The 20,259-nt window shown below is 47.0% G+C and overlaps 1 protein-coding gene across 1 annotated transcript; it reads right to left on the reverse strand.

Moving 5' to 3' along the window:
• Positions 1-2,632: 2,632 nt before the first annotated feature.
• CCT7 (chaperonin containing TCP1 subunit 7) lies at positions 2,633-19,748 on the reverse strand. Its single transcript, XM_039256895.1, has 12 exons — positions 19,622-19,748; positions 14,108-14,261; positions 13,372-13,478; positions 11,820-11,945; positions 10,972-11,024; positions 10,447-10,618; positions 6,708-6,872; positions 5,680-5,868; positions 4,992-5,089; positions 4,454-4,586; positions 3,845-4,051; positions 2,633-3,011 (listed from the first exon to the last, which is right to left on the reverse strand). The coding sequence occupies exons 1-12, from the start codon at positions 19,625-19,627 to the stop codon at positions 2,790-2,792; spliced, it is 1,632 nt and encodes a 543-aa protein (XP_039112826.1). The 5' UTR covers positions 19,628-19,748; the 3' UTR covers positions 2,633-2,789.
• Between the last annotated feature and the right edge of the window lie 511 nt (positions 19,749-20,259).

Below are 20,259 nucleotides of genomic sequence, written 5' to 3' on the forward strand. Positions count from 1 at the left end.
GTCAGCCTCTCAAGAAGAGCTTCGAAAACAACAAAACCACCTCCTTCCCAACGCCTGTTGTTCCAAGGTTTGGCTCCATCCTTTCCTTTGGGTTCTGCTTGTTCCCCTGGTCTTTGGGCCGTGGGCGGGAAGGTGCCCAGCCCCTAAGTCCCTCTAAGGCACTAAGCTGAAGACATTCCCAGGGTGAGACTACTGGTGCCAAAGACCCAATTCCTGGTGGACTTGGGTTGAAGACAGGGGAGATGGTGAGCGGGTACGGAGCCCACATGCCCAGAGGAGTGGACTCAAACTGATGGGATCTGCCTAGCCTATTAGTCCTTGAGGAGTGGAATTCCCTCCCCCAGGGGCCTGGTACTTCTCTTTAACCCTGGTGGTCACGCTTTCTCACCCAGCCTTGTTCCAGGCCTGCGTTTCTGTATATACTGCTGTGTATCGTGTGTATGTATTTATTCCTGGACAAGTGTATTCATCTGCAGCCTTTTTGCCTGAGGATAAGGTTTAGGATTGGGTGAAGACCAGAATACCAGGGCCGACTGAGGCAACCAGCTCCTAGTTCTTTCCCAACCTCCTGGGACCCCGGTCAGTCCCAAGACTGCCCTGACAATCAGGCAGGCTTCCCCACCATGAGCCCAAGCCGGGTCTGCCACTGCTGGCACGGCTCCAGGAGGCTTGGCCTTGGGCTCCCTGGCCTCACCTCTGCCCTAGCAGGGGTCCTGCATTCAGGTGCAGAGGCCTGTGGTGACCTAGGCTTGCCTCATGACTGGCACCGGTAGGCTTGGCTCTAGTGGGCACCGCTAGCGGGGACCTCCACAGGTGGCCCCCAGGCCTGCCTTCCACGCACAGCCAGGCTATGTGATGTGCCTGAGCCGTGAGAGGGTAGCTCCCCCCACCCCAAGCAAATCAGGTGGAGGGGTGGAGAGCATTTTTTGGTTTTGTTTCTGAAGTGGTGCCTGTACCTCCAGCCCCCAGGGGGCCTTCCCTGGCCCCACTTCTCTGCCCCGCCCAGGCATCACCATCCCAGCACTTTGCTCCACGTCACCCACAGATGCCCTGTGCCGAATGTACCTGAGTGTTATGTATTTAAAGGACTCACATGGGCATCAGAGAACTTATGACTTTGTATCCAATAAAAGGTGGTGAAACTGGAATATCTGCCAGGGAAGTAAATGGCAGGTGGCCGTTTGTGTCCGTCTGTGTCACCAAGCCTTTCTGCAGCTAAATTGCACTGAGGCAGGAAGTGGCTGGATGACCTGAATGGCATCGAAAAGAGTGAATAAAGCATTAGGAAGACCTGTCAGGACTGCAGACACTGCTGAAAGCCATGCAGGTTACTATCCTTCTCCCAGCTCACTCTCTTTCAGTGTCTGCACGCAGACAAAAAACTTCAGGGTTTTTGACTCAGCTGGAAGAGGCCATCTTTAAGGACAACTGGAGCACCAGGCACTGTCTAGTCCCTCAACGGCTTGGCCATCCTCTGCTGGAAGTTCTAGCAAGCCAGTAAGGCTTTAGCCTGGGAGAGGCCAAATTGCCCTTCACTGGCTTCGACTACCATTCTGCAAAATGAGGTTGCCCCACTGAGCATTACTCAGGTCTTGAAAGATTTAAAGTCAAAAAGACCAGGTGCTTCGGCTTAAACCATGAGTGGCTCTAGCATCAAACAAGTAGATGAGCCTTTATACCCATAACTCTGAGCCAGCTATTTTTATGTTCCTAACAAAGAGAGCAGCAGCTGAGGCTCAGAAAAATTAGTTTACCCAGGGACTAACAAGTTAGAAGGGAGGCCAGATCCATAGTCTGGACCTGCTCACCACCCCACCCTGCGTTTGATTCCATCTAACCAAGAGGGGATCAGACTCAAGGGACTTTCTTTTTAAATCACCTCCCAGTTTCAGGCAGCAAAAGCTTCCATGGCTCAGTGACACAGTCTGACATAGTCACTCACCTCTAGCTTCAACAGTCCCTGACTATACAGCTAGCTGCAGGCCAGCTCTCAGGACTAGCATGAACGAGAAGGCAGGCAGACCTTGCTGATTTCCAGTTTATCTGGTGGTCATTCCAAACCTCCCCTGGTTAGAAGAAAGCAAAAGGAACCCCCAAGACCACTGGTGGTGGATCTGAGAAGACCATGTAGGTGCCCCGAGGCCACCTCTCCTCACTACAGAATTTAAAGGGAAGTGGCCTCTCTATACATTCCTCCAAGAGCCCTCAACCCTGAGATCTTGAGTAAGAGAGACCAGAACACTGAGTCAGAGTATGGAAGTGGAAGGAGCAAGCAAGGTAATAGAATACACTTCTTCAAACCACAGACCTCCTCGGAGCACTGCCTGGCTAAGGCCAGGGCTAACCAAGATGATGACAGAAAAAAAGGGAGGGCCTCCACACCCCCAAACCACCACTGGGACTAAGAGAGCAATCAAAGTGAAACTTCTGGACGGAGGTCCCTCAAGCAAGCTCTCTGCTGGCAGAGTGGACCCACTCTCTGCCTTAACGTCCAGAAGCTGTTGAGGACTCAGTCCAACAGGAAAGAAGAAAATTTTTTCCATCTGTCAGGTGAGTATGTACAAAAGTAAAATCCTGAGCCAGAGTCAAGACATTTATCAGTAAAAGTCCTGTGCCCAAATAATTTGCAAAGTGAATTCTAAGCCTCAAGTTTTATTTAAATAACCTCCGTGAGAACAGATTGGGCCAGTTCTGACCCCTTCCTTGTAATACCAACTAACCCAGACAGGGAGAGTGAGCATACCCTGCAGCCAGCCCACCAGCCACTCGTGTGAGGGGTGGGGTGCCTCTTAGTGGGGGCGGCCCCGGCCCCGGCCCCGGCCCGCAGCTGGAGGAGCGTCCACTGTTGAGCGAGGGTTTTTGATAGTTTCATCTACCGACACGATAAGGCAGGCAGCCTCAGAGGCTGCAGTCAGGGCGTTGATGCGCACCATAGCCGGCTCCCACACGAAGGCATCAAAGTTGTCAGCAATGTCCTCGTTGTTGATGTCCACTCCGTACCACATGCCCCCCTGAAAGAGCAGGAAAAGAGGGGAAGTAATAAGGAACTTCTCTCAAGTTTCTTCTTCCGTATCCTCCCAAAGACTCAAGATCATTAGGAAACCTCATATTCTGAACTTGCCAGCGTTTCCCTGAGGAAAAAGGCATCACACAAAGAACCTGTAAGTGCACGTCTTCTCTTCCCACCCGTGCCCCTAACGACCACCCGCTTCAAACCCTAGACACGCTGCTCACACAAAAGCTCTGGGCCCTCTTCCAGGCAACATGCCATATTTTGCAGAGGCCCAGTCCTCAAGTCACTCAAGGACTGAGTATATCATACCACGGTTCTCAAGAGGAACACTTTCCCATCCCTTATCTCACTGCTTCCATCAGTCCCAACTTCAGATGATGGAAGAAGTGAAGGGACAGTCTTAAAATCCCAACACAAATCAGAAGCAACATCACTGAATGCTGCTGTCATAGTACTGAGCACGTAACAAATATCTCTAACAAATGCTTGCTAAATAGCAAATGAACACATTTAAGTTGTCAGAGAGATCACAAGTTAAGAGATGGTAGTGCTATGGCTGGACCACCCGGCAGCAGGGTCCCCCCGGTTCCTCTGATGGCACCATAAGGAGCTATGATTATACTCTCGGTAGCACTGAAGAAACTCTGGAGACTCCAGTCCTGGCACCGTGGCCTTCCCTCTGCCCTCAGAGGTGGCACAGTTGAGTCGGTACTGGGTTTAGTTGCAGCCCTGTTACTGGGCCTGAGCACTATATGGAGCTTGAGTAAGCACAGCACTCGCTCAAAATTTAGCCCCATGCACCCAATCCCGGACTCAAGGAGAAGGACCCACCTGGGCATGCCGAGCTCGCAGCTTGTTGAGGATGTTTGTGGCATCAAAGCCAGCATTGTCACACAGCTGGCGTGGGATAATTTCCAAGGCCTTGGCGTATGCCCCAATTAACAGCTGCTGTTTTCCTGGAACGGTCCTCGAGTAATCCCGCAGGTACTTGGAGAGCTCCATCTCAATGGCCCCGCCACCAGCCACCACTGAATCGTTCTGCAGAGACCAGATCCGCCTCTTAATGCTAACAGGCCCGTGGTTCAAGGTCCAGCTACAGCCCATCTGGACCAGCCACACCACAGGAAGCCTAGCTGTGGCTATTGTCTAGCACACTCCAACTTCAGTCTGGTGAACCTTACGGTTTCTGACCATCTCCAAGGTCACCTTGTAGCTTGAGGACACCGGTACAATCACTGGGATGGCTGAGGGCAGTAGCTCCACTGTCTGCTCATGAGAACAAGTCTTAGGTCTTAGGCTTTAAGGCAGGATGACCTATTTTGAGAGACTGAGACTGTTTCTCTATGATTTGTAAGGCAAATCAGGGCTAACCAGCCACCCAGGGAAGCTTATATATGATAGATTTCACCACACAGATCCAGGAACCCCCCAGCCTAGTACCTTGATGGCCCTCCTGACAATCATGATAGCGTCGTGCAGGGACCGCTCCGTCTCCTCCATAAACTGCTCAGCACCACCACGGAGGATGATAGTGCAAGTCTTAGCCTTGGGACAGCCAGTGAAGAAATTGTACCTACACCCAGGATCAAATCATACATGTGAACTTCTTTCTGCTGCCAACCTGCTGTGTCTGACCTCACCATGTTTCCCCAACACTCAGCAGCTGCTCTTTTGTTCCTCACTAGATTTTCCAATCCTATTCCTTGAAGAGTTTTGGGGACGGTCTGGGGCTGTACCCCTGGGCCATAAAATACCGTGGAGTCAGACTTTAGACCCAACTTGATCTTCTGCTCTCCTGAAACACTTTATATCTGAGTTCTTTATGTCTCAGAAGGTGAGACCTCAAAAAAGAGTGGCACGTGCGTGTGTGTATATACGTACAGATATATACTTATGCCACACCCAAAAGACGGCAGAAGGCCAGACTCCAGCGGGTCTCATGAGCTCCACCAGCAGGCCACCCAGGCCCATGGCTTACCTCTCGCCCCCAATCTGGGTCTCCTCAAAAACCTGGCAGCGGCCCAGCACATCTGCTGACAGAGCATTCACACTGGTCTGAATGGAGCCTCCGCAGGCCTAAGGAGCACAAGAAGGTAAGATCACCTTCACATGAAACCAGAAGAGAGTTTCCTGCCACCTAGTCTCAAAAGCCAATTCCCAGGCTAGACCCTGCCACAATGCCCCAGGACCCCCTGCCTGGATAACCTACTCTCACATTTAGCCCCATAAAAGAGAAAACAAAACAGAATAAAGACATATGAAGGGCAAGCAAGCCTAGTTAAAAGGAAATGGTGACCTTTTACTTCCCCCAACACCCACTCCCCCAAACTCGTGTGCCTTGGGCCCAGCAAGTAAAGTTAGGATCCGTGCTTTAGACCTAACATGTCTTGGTGAGATGCTCAAAAAGAAAAAGGGGAAACCTGGCTGAAAACATCAGGAGGTGAACTGTTCTAGCTGATCAGAGCATTACCGCTAGGTTCCCTCCCTCACCAATCAGATTTCCTGACTTGCTCTGGTTACACTGAGCACGTGCACACGGGGACGGGGATGCTTCAGGCCTGGAGTCACAGGCCAAGCTGACAGTGCGCTCCAGCAGTACCAGCAGTAAATGAACCCCCCACCCAGGGCCACAAAAGCCAAGCAGCAGCCCGCAAATGTTTAGTTACCATCATTGTCCTCTTTAGATCCTCCTCTGGCACGCGGCCAGCACAGAACATGTCCCTGTCGGCGAAGTACTGGGTGGCCACATCTCCGATGGGGAGTTTAGACAAGACGACTTTGGCTCCGGAACGATGGATCCTCTCTAACTTGTCATAAAGAATGTTCCACTCAGCATCAACAATTGCCTGATAATCCTGAAGAGAGACCCAGAAAAGGATAAGGATATAAGGATGCTCTGGGGGGGAGCGGGCAGGAGGAAGATAAGCATATATGGCAGGCTAAAATATACTCCCCAAAATCAAACATGCTGATTTATTTGAGAATGGAAAAGGGTAAACAGAATAGCCTCTCCTCAGTCTAAGTAACAAGGACCCTAGCGTGATAACTCAGGAATCACCTTAAACTTTCAACCACCAAAGCAGAAAGAAACCCCAGGATAGGGAGTTCTCCACAGCTGGCATGCCAAGGTGTAAGGAAGAGTTCAGCTTGGCAGAGTTCTAGATTCCTCAGAGATGCTGCACCCATGGAGTTCCCAGTTCCAAGATCCCTTTCCCTCAGAGGCCACTGTGTTTTGGTGACACATTACCCAACGTCACCTGCTTATAGCTGGGTGACACCGCTACCTCCAGAGACAGCCTTGGTATTATCAGTGATGGGAGCACACCTGTCCCTACAGTGAGGGACCCAGGATAGGAGAGGCGCCCTCATTTGCCCAAATAAGAGGAAGCAAAACACTGGGCTCAGTGGATGGGTGGAGGGTCCCTGGCAGCCCCTGCCCTGGGGCCAGAGACTATTTTAGCAGGTCTTCCCTATCCAAGCAGGTCTCCTCAGGTCCCGGTCACTCACAGAGAGAAAAGGGAGAAAAGAAGTGGGCCTGGTATTTGGACATCAATATGTCCAAGGGGACAGGAAGAGAATGGGGCTCATAAAGAGCCTGAGAAACAGAGCTGGGCCCAAGAGAGCCACGAAGACCCAAGACTTTGGCCTAGAACACGGACCATCTCCATGCCTCTGGCCAGCTGGTGGGGCCTACCTCAACTGTGTGGACTCTGATTTCAGCATTATCTTTCTCAGCTTTCAGCTCAAGTTCAACATTTAAAAGAGCAATCGTTGGATTACTGTACTTTTTGGGTTGCATTTCAAACCCAGCATAAGAGAAAGTCTTCTTGAACGCAACGCCAGCTACGAGCTGGGACTCCTGTTTAAAAAAAAAAAAACAGTCAACAGTTCAGTCACTGGCATGAAATGAAATCAAGCTAGTGCTGTGCTAGACTAATGTGTCCATTCACGTGAACCTCAAAGAGTTAACCATGTCTTTATTTCACTGTTATGACAAAGCCTTTCCACGTTCATAAAAGCCGGGATAAATACAAAGTATATTTTGGTTATCCCTTCAACATAAAGAAAACAAATCATTCAGCTTATAGTGACTAAGCAAGGGGAAGGCCTGTTTGGGCTATTCTCTAAGACTGGTCTTCAAAACAGGAATGTATTTACCGACAGTGCCTGGCCAGGAATAGGGCATTTATGAATAAGGTACAGTGCCCTTCAATCCCAACTCACCACCCTAGTCTTCTATTGGACACGTCTAGGCACATTCCTGTGCGTAGTATCCTAGGTGCTGCTGCTTGGCAGGAGATGAAGCCAAAAGATCCTAAGAGTCAGAAATTCCCTGTACAGTTCCCAAGCCACCATTGTGGCTTCCTACATCTCAGTCCCTCAAAGCATGAGCTTCCCATAGGCTGGATTTAATAGCAGGGCATAGTAAGAAAGCATGTCGCACTTGGGACTGACTTCAGGACTATCTGAAGCCTGGGATCCAAATCTCAGGTCTCTTTCTTACTAAATGACCAAGTCATTTTCCACTCAATAAAAAAGGGTATCTCAGTTCAATACCTCTACATACTCTGCCAGTGCTAACCTAGAATACTGTCATCTATCAGTGAACACATTCGTCCATCATTCAAATCCACAGCCTCTTAAAGGGTGATGCCTGAGATAAATTAAGAGAAGCCAAAATCAAACAGAAAAGGGAAAAGATGTTCCCAAGAGGCAAAGGCAGTGTGGTGTGGCATCAAAGAGTGCATTTGTAGTTGCAGGAATATAAAGTAGAGGGCAGAAGCCAGTTTAGGAGAATCTTACAGGCTCTGCTAAGACTGGCCTCTTGTCCTGTATGCAATGTGGAATCCCAAAAGGCTTTACACACAGGACAGAGTAAATTGTGGAACTTCACCTTGCAACAGAAAATAGGATTAAGGGGATGTCAGACTGGGGTAAGGGTGACCACTGCCACGACAATGGTCTTGGGAATAAGTAAAAAGATAGCTTGAAGAAATAAACAGTAAATTGGTAGGCAAAATGAGACAATGGTAATTGAAGGGTTGTGAGGAGCTGGGAAAGATTTTCAAAGATGATCCTGGGTTTTTGGTGAGTGACTGAGTCAATGGTGGTGATACCAAGTAGTCAAGGAACACAGAAAATGTTACAGGTTTGGAGAATGAGATAATGAGTTAGTTCAGTAGCAGATACAACAGCATGAGGCTCAAAGGAGAGATAAGAACTGAAGATATAGATCAGAAAGTTTTATTAATCCTGAGAATAAGTAAATAATTACTACTACTATTTACTGAATTCTGTGCATTAGGTTGTGTTAAAAGTTTTACATGCACTTAAGGAATGTGGAACAGTCTGAGGAAAGTGGGTTGGAACCCCTGGCTTTCTCACTAGATAAATTAGTTTTGTTTATTTTATTTGAGAGAGTGAGTCCACAAATGAGTGAGAGGGGCAGACTGGAAGAGAATTTTAAGGTTCCACGCTCAGCGCAGAGCCTGACACAGGATTTGATCCAATGACCCTGGGATCATGACCTGAGATGAAATCAAGAGTCAGATGCTCAACCGACTAGGCCATACAGATGCCCCAAGTTATTACTTAAAAAAAAAATTTAATGTTTATTCATTTTTGAGAAAAAGAGACAGAGTATAAGTGGGGGAGGGGCAGGGAGAGAGGGAGACAGAATCTGAAACAGGCTCCAGACTCTGATGTCAGCACAGAGCCTGATGCAGGACTTGAACTCATGAACTGTGAGATCATGACCTGAGCTGAAGATGGATGCTTAACTGACTAAGCCACCCAGGCGCCCCCACCAAATTATTATTTTTGATCCCTAGTTGAGTGAACTGGCCAATCTAATCTCAAGAGTCCAGGGAAATAGCAAGGCCCAGGAGAAGAGAGACGATTGCTACCAAAATAGTGGGTAAAGACAAAGTCAGTAAGCCATGATGGGCCAAAAAAGCACTGGTACCTGGGACCAGAGACAGGGGAATAACTCAGATGACTTCCAAATTCCTCACGGCTTTATTACATAAAGAGAATCTCAGTCCACTGACATGTGCCATGACAGGAGGAAGGACAACAGAGTGGGAATACAACTTAGAAGGGTAAAAGTCAAAGAACAGAGAGTGAAGGGCCGGGCGAGGCTGTAATATTTCAAGCAGGTCTTGCCCCATCTAAATCCCTTCAAGCCGAGTCACCAAAATAGAGAAAAGTAAGCAGTAGGGCAGGTCATAGTGGAGAAGGGCCAAGGTAGCATGGAGATACCAAGAGAATGCTTCCAGACAGATACTGCTGTGTTAAAAAGAACAAGTCACGGTTATACTCTGCAACACAGTAGCCATGAACCACATGTTGCTATTTAAATTAAATAAATAAAAATTAAATTAAAAACATGGCTCCTCAGTCATACTAACTGCATTTCAAGTGCTTGGTAGCCACACATGGCTAGTGACTACCATAAAATGGACAGTACAGACACGTAACAGTCCTAGCATGACAAAAAGGTCTTTTGGGCAGCAATGAATGAAAAGACCCACATGCTGATATGGATCAAATTCTAAAATAAATTGTTAAGGGCACCTGGGTGGCTCAGTCAGTTGAGTGTCCAACTTCAGCTAAGATTATGATCTCATGGTTCACAAGTTTAAGCCCCATGTGGGCTCTGTGCCTACAGCTCAGAGCCTGGGGCCTGTTTCAGAATCTGTGTCTCCCTCTCTCTCTGCCCCTCCCCGGCTTGCACTCTGCACTCTCTCTCTAAAATAAACAAACATTAAAAAAAATAAATTGTTAAATGGACAAAATTGAGTTAAAGAACACTATGTGTGATAAATGAGCACTTGTGTTTAGGAAAGCAGTATTTACATATGTACCTACAGATGCACAGGATAATTCTGGAAGCACTTGCTCACACACTTGCTCACACACACACACACACTCTCTCTCTCTCTCATGTAGGAGTGGCTGTATCTGGGGCAGGAATGGTGAATGGAACATTTATTTTTTCCTTTAGGACCCTTTTTACATTTAGAACTATGTATCATCTATTCAAAATAAATGAATAAAAGAAGGGAGAGCCTGAGCATTTCACTTAGAGAAGAATGGACTGAGAAGTACTTCTCAGACATATTAACTGAGAGGGTCATAAACAATTTATTGGATGGAGCTAGCCCCATCCCCTCCCACATTACACTAAGATTCTAAAAATCAACCGGCTCAATCTGCCATTCTGCTGACAAGTAAATAGAGGTCCACAGAAATTACAAAATGTATCTACAGTCACAGGTTGCAGGGACAGTATGAGGGATACACCTCCAGTTCGACTTCTAGCTCAACACGCATTCTCTCTAGACCTGTACTGTGTGATCATCTCCTGTACCAACCTATGTGAAGAGTCAATATGAAAGCAGAAGCCTCCTGGGAGGCTGTAGCAGGCTTACCTCTAGGGCACCACCCTGCACCTTTTTGATTCCAATCATTTTAAGCTGCAACAAATCATCAAGCATCATCACTGCATCCACCACCATCTTGGCGAAGAAGGCTTTCTGCTGGGAAATCAGCTTGGAGCTCAGAGCGGTCATGGCACACTTCTCCAGCAGCTTCCTCTGCTCCCTGGGACATAAGGAGGGGCAGGACCTGTGTCAAGGTCTGGAAAGCCCCCGACTGAGTCTAGTGCAATGTGTAGGGGGCTTCTGTTCTAGCGTCTAAACTCAGCCCACATCAACTTCACCTTCCACAATCTTTAGGGCAAATTATCATTGACAGATGGTGACTGCAATCAAAGACCTCATATGTGACAGCTTTAAAACTACAGTGTACAGCCTCTTTTGTGCTGCGTGAGCTGGGGCGCAGCCAAAGGTCTAGCAGAGCCAAATAGCCTCAGACCCATATAGGGTGGGAACACACTTCTACATCCAATTTGGCCACAAAAGTCAAGGCTCTGACAAAGCCCACTGCAAACTTACACTTTGTCTTCCTTCTTCACGGTCACAGCAATCTCTTTGATCTTGTTAACTGCCTGCCAAGAACAGAAGCCGAGTGAGTCCCTGGTGCCAAAGGCAAACTGGAGAGGTGGGTCCCACTCTCTCTTGCCACTCTCCAATCTGTTTACTTCCAAGTCTTAAGCATTTCCACTCTGCAGTTGAAACACTTCTGAGTCTTGTAGCTGCCCACAAACACAAATCTCTATAGTTTAGCAAACCCCCAGTGACATGTACAGTAGGTATAGTTCTGAAGAATCATCAGGGTATTTGCAGGACCTAATTCTGAATACGCAGGGAACACTAAAACAAATGAGTGGAAACAATCAAGGACTAGATTGGGCCAAACCTTCTTTCTGGTTTATGAAAATAAGCCCTGACAACTGCTAGCACTTTATATATTATTAGACATGTATGGAATACATATATCTGTATATTAAAATAGTATCTTTTCAAAAGCAATTTTCATATGTGATCTCATGTCACTGCCCTGAAACAGAGATATTTAAGGGAGAAAGTAAAGCCTAGAGGGACTGGCTTGCCTAAAATCAAACAATGAGGATCAAAGGTCAATAAAAGCAGGATCTCAAGATGTGTGCCATGAGGAACTTTATGATAAAACAAAAAAAACCTCACTTACTGAGTCAATCAGGAAACCTGAGGCTTAAAGAAATTAAGTAAATATCTGGTCAAATAGCTACCGTATAGCAGAACTGAGATTTCGTAGGGAGAATTGAGAAAACGTCCAAGGAACCCTGTTACGTCGCTCTCTACCCTGCTAAAGGTATTATCCTAAGAGAAACACAAGGCTAAGGTAGGCAGTATTCCCATACCAACTGGGTGGCAGTGCGGAAAGCTCGGATGATGATCTGTGGGTGCAAACCTTCCTCCACATAGGGTTTCACCTGCTTCAGAAACTCTGCAGCCAGCAGGGTCACGGAGGTGGTGCCGTCACCGACCTGCAAGAGGAAGACAGGAAATTCATCACATTAATGCATGGAGAGGGATTAGGCCCAAAATTTTTAGGCAACCTACCGATTTAAACTAGGGACTGTTTAAATGGGCGTGAGATGCTTTTTCTGGAAGCATAGGTGATTGCAAAAAGTACAAGGAGGGTGCCAATAGTTAGATTTCCACACCATCAAATGGCTCTGGGCTACAAAATGAATTCCCCAGCCAGGCCCATTCTCCAAAGAGGGCTGATTTTGACAAAGTTCCTCAGGATACAAAATCATATATACAGATCAAGATAACAAGAAATTATTTTGTACAGGAAGTGCATGAGTAAGACACTCCCAAACCATGATTACAGTACAATGCTTATGTGTCTGTCTCAAGCAACCACAGTCCCAAGAGGCATGAGACAAATATTCTTCAAGGAGCACAAAGTACTAGAGGAGTTTACATAAAGATAATTTTCAGCCAAATCCTACTAAAACAAACCTTCCAGGACCAGCCCAAGTCCTTTATATTTTAAACACTGTTTGGAATAGACAGATCACTAGTCTGCTAACCTTTCTAATGTAGTAATATTCTACAATGGGATCTAAACCCTATTTTTCATGAGTGAGAAGAGCTAGAAATTAGTTCACCTCTGATCTGGCAGAAATTTATATTCAACTCACTTATGTCCATTGTGTAATAAGAGGGACTCTCAAGGAAGGAAAGAGTGTTGCTGTGGTAAAGGGTTTCCGTGGCCAAATTCCTAGCCAGAAAGGTTTTAGTCAATGACAGGTAAAAGCCAGACTCTTTCCACTCTAATTTTGTAGAAGTCATACTGTTTTACAGGCTATCTGGGTCCTAATAAACCTTTTTATATAACTTCAGAACCTATCTGTAATACTCTAAAATGCAAACCCATTTCAACATTTAGTATCAAGATTCCAGGGTTAGAAATGTTTTAAAAGACAGGCTGGTCAATGCCACTGTATTGTACACTTAAAAATGGCTAAAGTGAGGGGTGTCTGGGTAGCTCAACTCTTGATCTAAGCTCAGGTCTTGTATAAAAAAAAAAAGCTAACCCGGTAAATTTTATGTTAGCTATTATTTTACCAGCAAAAAAAAAAAAAAAGATAAACTGGAAACTTTAAAGTTTCCAGCCCATCTTATAAGGGGACTAACACATGAGAGGTTCAACTATTTACCAGGTAACTAAAAGGAATCACTGTATATGAGCCTGGTCCTAAGATCTCAGCTTCCACATGTAGTGGAAAAGCATGAATTTTAAAAGATTATGAATTCCATCTAAATACTTTACAAGCATGTACTACTTATGAAATCATAATTTTAGATATAAAATCAAAAAATGTTGAAGACAGAATAGCAAAGGAGCAAGCAGGCGTGTGTCTCAACCTTCATTCAAACACAAATGCCTGATTTTCCCACCTCAGCATCTTGGGATTTGGCAATGTCCACCAACGTCTTTGCTGCAGGATGGACAACATCAAGGAGTTTCAGAATTGTGGCCCCATCATTAGAAATCGTTGCTTTGCCTTAAAAGGAACAAACACAAAGGAAAAATTTAAAGACCTTTTCTCCAGTTGGACTTGGAGCCCATGTATACTTTATTGGGATGGGGCAGAGGAGATTATGGCATAAATGAACTGATCTTTTTATAGATTTAGCTCTGTGCACAAAGGGTCACTTTCTAAAAATCACAAGTTTTCAAAGACCATTAAGCTCCTGGTTTTCTCTGATCAGCACTTAGCACACCTCGAACCGGATGTGGAAAATACTAAATGAGAATGAGAAACCATCTGGGTATTAACAAAGCTGATACCTACTCTTGTCTCACTGTCAGTTAATACACTAAAACACGAGGGGGAATTCTCTGTCTTGGTAACATGATACAATGGGAATGACCAAAGGTAACTCAGTTCTCCTTCATGTTTCCAGGCAGCATCTCTCTACGAGGCAACAGGCTCCTGAGCCCACTTCTTCCATGTACTGCCGCCATAGGGTTCAGCATTCAGGACAATGTATGAAATGGAACGGTCTCCAAGTGAGCAACCCCTCAGAGACCTTTAAAGCAGTTGAATTTCTTATACTAACTCTGCTAGCCCCAGCACTCCCCAGGAGTCTCCTCTTCTGCACCGTGGCCTGAGGAACCCTGCAGACTTACCTCGGCCATCTACGATCAGCTTGTCCATGCCACGAGGGCCCAGGGTAGTTCTTACAGCCTCCGCAATCACCTGGCAGGCACTGATGTTACTTACAAGCTGGGGGATGCCTTGGGAGCTGTCGGTCCCCTCTTTCAACAGGATAACTGGTGTGGGCTACAGATGAAAGAGCAATTGACTGCTTTTAATAATCATCTATTATAATGAAATTCAAGGAGGGAAGAGAAAGGAAAAATGGTCCCATCTCTCATAAAAGAAATACCTGGAGGCCTTCTTTTTATTTATTTTTTTTATTTTAGAGAGAGAGAGAGCATGTGGGAGCACAAGTACGAGAGCAGGCTCCATACCCAGCGCAGAGCCTGACTCAGGGTTTGAACGTACAACCCTGAGCCCATGACCTGAGCCAAAATCGAGATTGGATGCTCAACTAACTGAGCCACCCAGGCACCCCTCTGAAGGCCTTTAAAAACCATATTCCAGGGGTGCCTGGGTGGCTCAGTCAGTTGTGTCCACCTTTGCTCAGGTCACGATCTCATAGTCTGTGAGTTCGAGCCCCACGTCGGGCTCTGTGCTGACAGCTCAGAGCCTGGGGCTTGCTTCAGATTCTGTGTCTCCCTCTCTCTCTGTCCTTCCCCCACTCACACTCTTTCTCCCTCTCTCAAAAATAAATAAACATTAAAGAAATTTTTATAAACCACCCATATTCCCACTGTCCATCACACAGAGGCTGTCCATCAGCCTCTACATCCAGAGATACTGCCACATCTATAGCATACCCCACAGGTGTGCTAGAAAATGGTGATGAGTAGCATGATTTAGTCTAAAAGAACAAAATCAAATCCTGTGTTCCCCGGCACTCAGCTGAACAAGCATAGCTTTTTCAACATCTGACACTATTCCCTATGTTGAAGAATTAGGTCACAGCACAGGAGGAAGAAGCCCAGTGTTCACCCTCTGGCAAAACAACCACTTATCTGCATTACAGCTTAATCAGAAAGAAGCTGATGGGGCACTGATGCAAAGCACAGGCGCCTGCAGCTTCAGGTGGTGTCCTGGAGGTGCCCAGGCAGGCAGCTTTACCAACAATGCTCAGCTGGAGAGAAGGGAAGCAGCATGTCTGCCCGCCTCACAAAACGAGAAGTCTAATTCATACAGCACTGTTTCCATTCTCATGCTGGTTCCACAGAGCTTCCTTGTGACCCAGCTCCAATCAAATGTCCCTCCGAAGTTTCTCTATTTTGCATGCTAGCCTCAGGAACAGCCACCATCCCTACAGAGGCGTAATTGGCAGACCTGCTTTAGAAACTCTGGGAAGACAAGGCCTGCTTAGATGCCTTTGTTACGATGGCCATTAGCACTGACAGTAATTCCTCAGCTTAGCAAACTAGAGTTTGTATCAAAACCCGTGCCTTCAGAGATGAGCTCATAAACCAGACTCAGTCTTCCCTGTGTTTGTGACTAATTTTGTATGTGTGAAACAATACAGTAAAGGTAAAAATTGTTTTAAAACTTGTTATGCTATGGGTGTACTATTAGGCTGTGACTTAAAATTTATTTCTTACCACAGATTGCAATACGGAATTTGAAAGCCACTGCCCATGCCCACCCCTGCGGGTACTTCCAGGTATTTGAGCAGGAAAGGAAAACACAAGGTTGTCTCAACTCAACAATAAGGAGTCAGGGATTCACACACCAGGAAGTCAAGTGACTGATGAGGCTGACCCCATATTCGCTGGGCAATTCCTGAAAAAGCTCAACTCCTCTGGCCAGTGCAGCAGGAGGGTAGGGATAGGAGAGACTGGAACAGGGCTGAAGAGGGAGGCGAGAACCAGATCACATACTCAATTGTAGATCACGGTAAGGAGTGTAGATTTTATTCCTACAAAAGGAAGGCCTGGAAAAGCTTTTAGCAGAGGAATGGCATTTTCTTTTTTTTTTAATTTTTTTTTTTTTATGTTTTTATTTATTTCTAGGAGAGAGAGAGAGACAGCATGAGCAGGGGAGGGTCGGAGAGAGAGGGAGGTCATAGACTAAACAGGCTCCAGGCTCTGAGCTGGCAGTCAGCACAGAGCCCAACGCGGGGCTCGAACCCACGAACCGCGAGATCATGACCTAAGCGAAAGTCGGACGCTTAACCGACTAAGCCACCCAGGCGCCCCATGGAATGGCATTTTCTTCTTTAATGTTTATTTATTTTGAGAGAGAAGAGAGAGCGCAAGCGCACATGCCTGAGTGGGGGAGGGTCAGAGAGAGGGAGAGAGAGAATCCCAAAAGGGCTCAGCGCTAACAAAGCCCTGCACTAATGCGGGGATCCATCTCACAGAGAGATCATGATCTGAGCCAAAACCAAGAACAGGACATTTAACCAACTGAGCCACTCAAGGTGCCCCCACGAACGGCACACTCTTATTTACATTTTATCTACATAAAACATATAGAGAGAGAAAATAAGAGGCAAAATATAATATGTAAAAGCATAAAAAGGGGCTGGAAAGATGCACGACAAATGCTAATGTAAAAGAGAGTAGAAATAAACATGGTTCTGATGCTTTGTATTATATTTTATTTTGTTTCAAATTTTTTCTAATGAACACTTTTTTTTTTTTTTTAAAGAATGCCGGTGACAGTACGCCTAGGTGGCTTGGTCGGTTAAGTACACAACTCTAGACTTTGTCTCACTCAGGTCATGATCTCACGGTTTGAGGTCAAGTCCCACATCAGACTCCATGTTGACAACACAGGGCCTACCTGCTTGGGATTCTCTCTGCCCCACCCCTGCTTGTACGTGCTCTCTCTCAAAATACTAAACTTAAAAAAAAAAAAAAGCAGTTCTAGTAAGAATGCCTGTCAGATAACCCCCTAAATCTGGTGTCAGGTACCAGCTGAAGGGAAAATTCCTTCCCTTCCACCAGTGTCCCAGGTCTGGCGGCAAGAGATACATTTATATTCCCAGCCTTCTTTCAAGCCTCTTCCACCTTTTGTAAGGAAAAACGTGTCCCCTCCAAATGCCCCACTTTCTCCTAGTCCTGCTAAATTATTCCTCATGGCAGCCCCCAAGCTTCTTTGGTCTATCCTTGCCCCAGTCTTACATTTGTAATTAAAAACTAGCTTGTGTCTCAAGCTCATCCTATTGCCTTCAACAAATTTTCATTTCTCCAACAGGCTAACATCAATGTGTGTGAAGATTTTTTTTCTCACCCCTCCCTCCAAACTGTACCCCTATTTACAAGAGCTACCCTGGCACTTTCTATCAAAACCACTTTCTTGGGGCACCTGGCTGGCTCGGTTGGCAGAGCATGTGACTCTTGATCTCAAGGTCATGAGTTTGAGCGCCACGTTGGCTGTAGAGTTTACGTAATTAAAAAAAAGAATTTTTTTTAAACCACACACATACACACACATGCAGAGAGACATTTTTAAAAACAAAACAGTTTCTTATCAACAGGTCAGTGATTCACCAAAGCCCCAATTCTTCTCTTTTCTCAACAGCAGCCAATAGGGGCACCCTGAACAGAGGATCCCATAATTCCGTTTTTCCTTCCTCTTGTGCATAATTTTTAGATCCCCATCCATCTTAAAGCATGAGCTTCCCACAGGTAAGGACTATAGGAATCTCTATTTGTGGAGTGTCTCGATTTGGCCACATATAAAGCAATATACAGCAGCTTATGGTGCTGAAAATTCAACTTTACATACACTTGCACGTGTTTCATACAAATCATGAATTAAGACAGCACCAGCTTCTAATTTCTGGAAAAGCACCGGCAGTGTGGTGATACTAAATCCACAGAGTGTTCTTAAATATAAAGCCAGTAGGGCTGGGTAGCAGCTGCCCACATTCTCCATGTTCCCTACACTAGACCCTACAGAAGTCTCACATTCCAAAAGGAGAGATATAAACAGCTAATACAGCAAGAAAAAGGGGTCAGTTCAGGAAAAACCCAAGTGTGGCGGACATTGCCCAGTGAAGGGTTTTATCATCAGACAGAAGAACCTTGGTTCTGATCCTCAGTTCTTTCAATGCCAACCCAAACTCTTATGGTAGCCTTGTCAGCAGGAAAGATTACAGGGAGGAAAGGAAACCAACCACCACCTAGCAGAACAGCTAAAGTTTGCTGAGTGCTTACCTCATGCTGGGCACTTCATATGTATTAGCTCAATGAATCCCCTCTAACACACTGAAGGCCAGAAATTTAATAACATGCTCAAAGTCACACACCTAGTAGGTGGCCCAGCTCAGTTACATTCAGAGGCATTCAGTGTGGCTCCAGAGCCCTTACTCTCAGGGCTCTGCTGACTCTGCACAGAAGAGGGAGGCAACCTCAAGAATAGGTAATGCTTTAGAGGGACTGAAAAAGGGCAGTGCTGTAGATCTAAAGGGGAGAAAGTACGGATAACTCCTAGGTTCCTTCTATCATGAGTACAATTGGATTCATAGGGCATTCAGTAACAGAACACCTCACATGTGTCAGCTTGACATCTACCAGGGCAGGAAGCAGCAGCAAGCCAGAAAAGAACAGAGAACTTCCTCTGAATGAGAGACCAAATGAGTCAACTGCCAAGTGCACTATAGGGCACTGAGCAGTTATCTCAGTCGGTTTTTGCCTCCCACGCCTCCTTCAACGCAGGCCCTGTTCAATAACAACTCAAGAGAGAGCGGGAGGCTGGGGATCCATGGAAGTTATCTACAGCTCTGAGATGACACAGAGATGATGCGGAACCGGGGTGTGGGGAGGCCTGCAGGATTCATCAACACCCCCAATTCAAGAAAACGAACCCCGGGGTTAGGTGGTCAGCTAGAAAAGCCTGGTCTGATGCCAAATCCCGAAGGGCAAGACAGGGTTGGAGTCGGAGCCCGGGTCCTTCCACCTTTGCCGTTGTCCCCATCTGCCCTGCCCATTCTCCCGGCTGAGGAGCTGGGTACGGTACATTCAGCAGGCACTGAATAACGCGTTTACTTAAGCAATGAACGAGTGTTAAAGTGCAAACCAAGTCTGTTCCTACTTGAACGCGGCAGCAGGCGGACCGGCAAACAACCCTAGTTGAGCCCTTCGGCTCAGCCCAACACAAGGTCCCCACGCTGCCTCTGCCGGTTCCAGGAAGCACACGTTTTTGCATGCCATGTTTCCCCCAGGCAACCAGTGTTTCCAAGTCGGCCCGCCGACCGCATATGCACGCTCAAGTCGGGACTCGTTCAATGTAGGTTACAACTGTGGGGGGGGGGCTCCAAAAACTGGGGACCCTTAGTCGGCTTGCGGCCCCAAAGCAGCTTGGGACTTGTAGTCCCCAGGCGGCCACACCAGCGCCTTCCCTCCGGCCCCACAAAGTCCTCGCCCTGGGTCCATGCTCCGATCGAGACAGGCCGCGGCGGGCCGGGGTCGCCCATAGACAGGGGGTCGGGGCAAAGGCACAGTCAGGAGGCAGCGGAGGAATCTGTGGAACAGATCCCGGCCGGGCGGTGCTACCCATGGGCCGGATGGCAGCGGATGGCGACAGATAGGCGAAAAGCCACTCACCATCATTTTGGAAGCTTATTCAGTAGACCGCTACTCCTCTCTTCTCCGCGTCGGGGCCGCCCAACAACCCCACAATTCCCCGCGCCAGAGAAGTCCCCAGAAGCTTCGCCAAGCCGTTGGCTCGAGAGAGGAAGGGGACGGGCCACTTCCGCTACTCTATGGTTTGCTACCACAGAGTCAACACGGCTAGAAAGGCCAGAGGCTGGGCCTCCTCGGGAGAGGTATTGGTTACCTAAGGGTCGCTGGCTTGTGGTTACGCTTTAATTTTTGAGCATACAGAATCCTTGCTCGGCTCGCTTTACCCACTAACCCTCATTCCATGCCCCGCCCCCCCGAACGCCAGACCAAAGAACACAATAAGAACATTTATTGAACGCTATGGGTCAGGCTTATGGTAAATAAGCACCTGGTGAGAGATCTCATAAACCCTTCCAGTCCTATCGCGTTGGTACTGTCATGCCTATTTTGTAGATGAAGGAACTGAAGCTGAGAAGTTATGAAAGGTGTCCAAGGTCACGGTTGTACACTAAATGGTAGAGAATCAGGCGTGGGCACCCGGCACCTGGCCCCAAAGCCCGTTTTCTGGCTCTGCACTGACCAGAACCTTCATCAAGCCGCGACTCCAGCGCGCAAGGGCT

Source organism: Hyaena hyaena, unplaced genomic scaffold (genome assembly GCF_003009895.1).
Source record: "Hyaena hyaena isolate Hyena2069 unplaced genomic scaffold, ASM300989v1 scaffold_591, whole genome shotgun sequence".
Classification (NCBI taxonomy): domain Eukaryota; kingdom Metazoa; phylum Chordata; class Mammalia; order Carnivora; family Hyaenidae; genus Hyaena; species Hyaena hyaena.

What these genes read in the sequence shown, in the direction of transcription:
- CCT7 (XM_039256895.1), bottom strand. An exon ending in CCAAATCCCAAGATGCTGAG is followed by an intron (nt 11,946 to 13,371) that starts GTGGGAAAATCA and finishes TTCCTCTTGCAG; the next exon opens with GTCGGTGACGGCACCACCTC. An exon ending in TGCAGGGTGGTGCCCTAGAG is followed by an intron (nt 6,873 to 10,446) that starts GTAAGCCTGCTA and finishes TTTTTTAAACAG; the next exon opens with GAGTCCCAGCTCGTAGCTGG.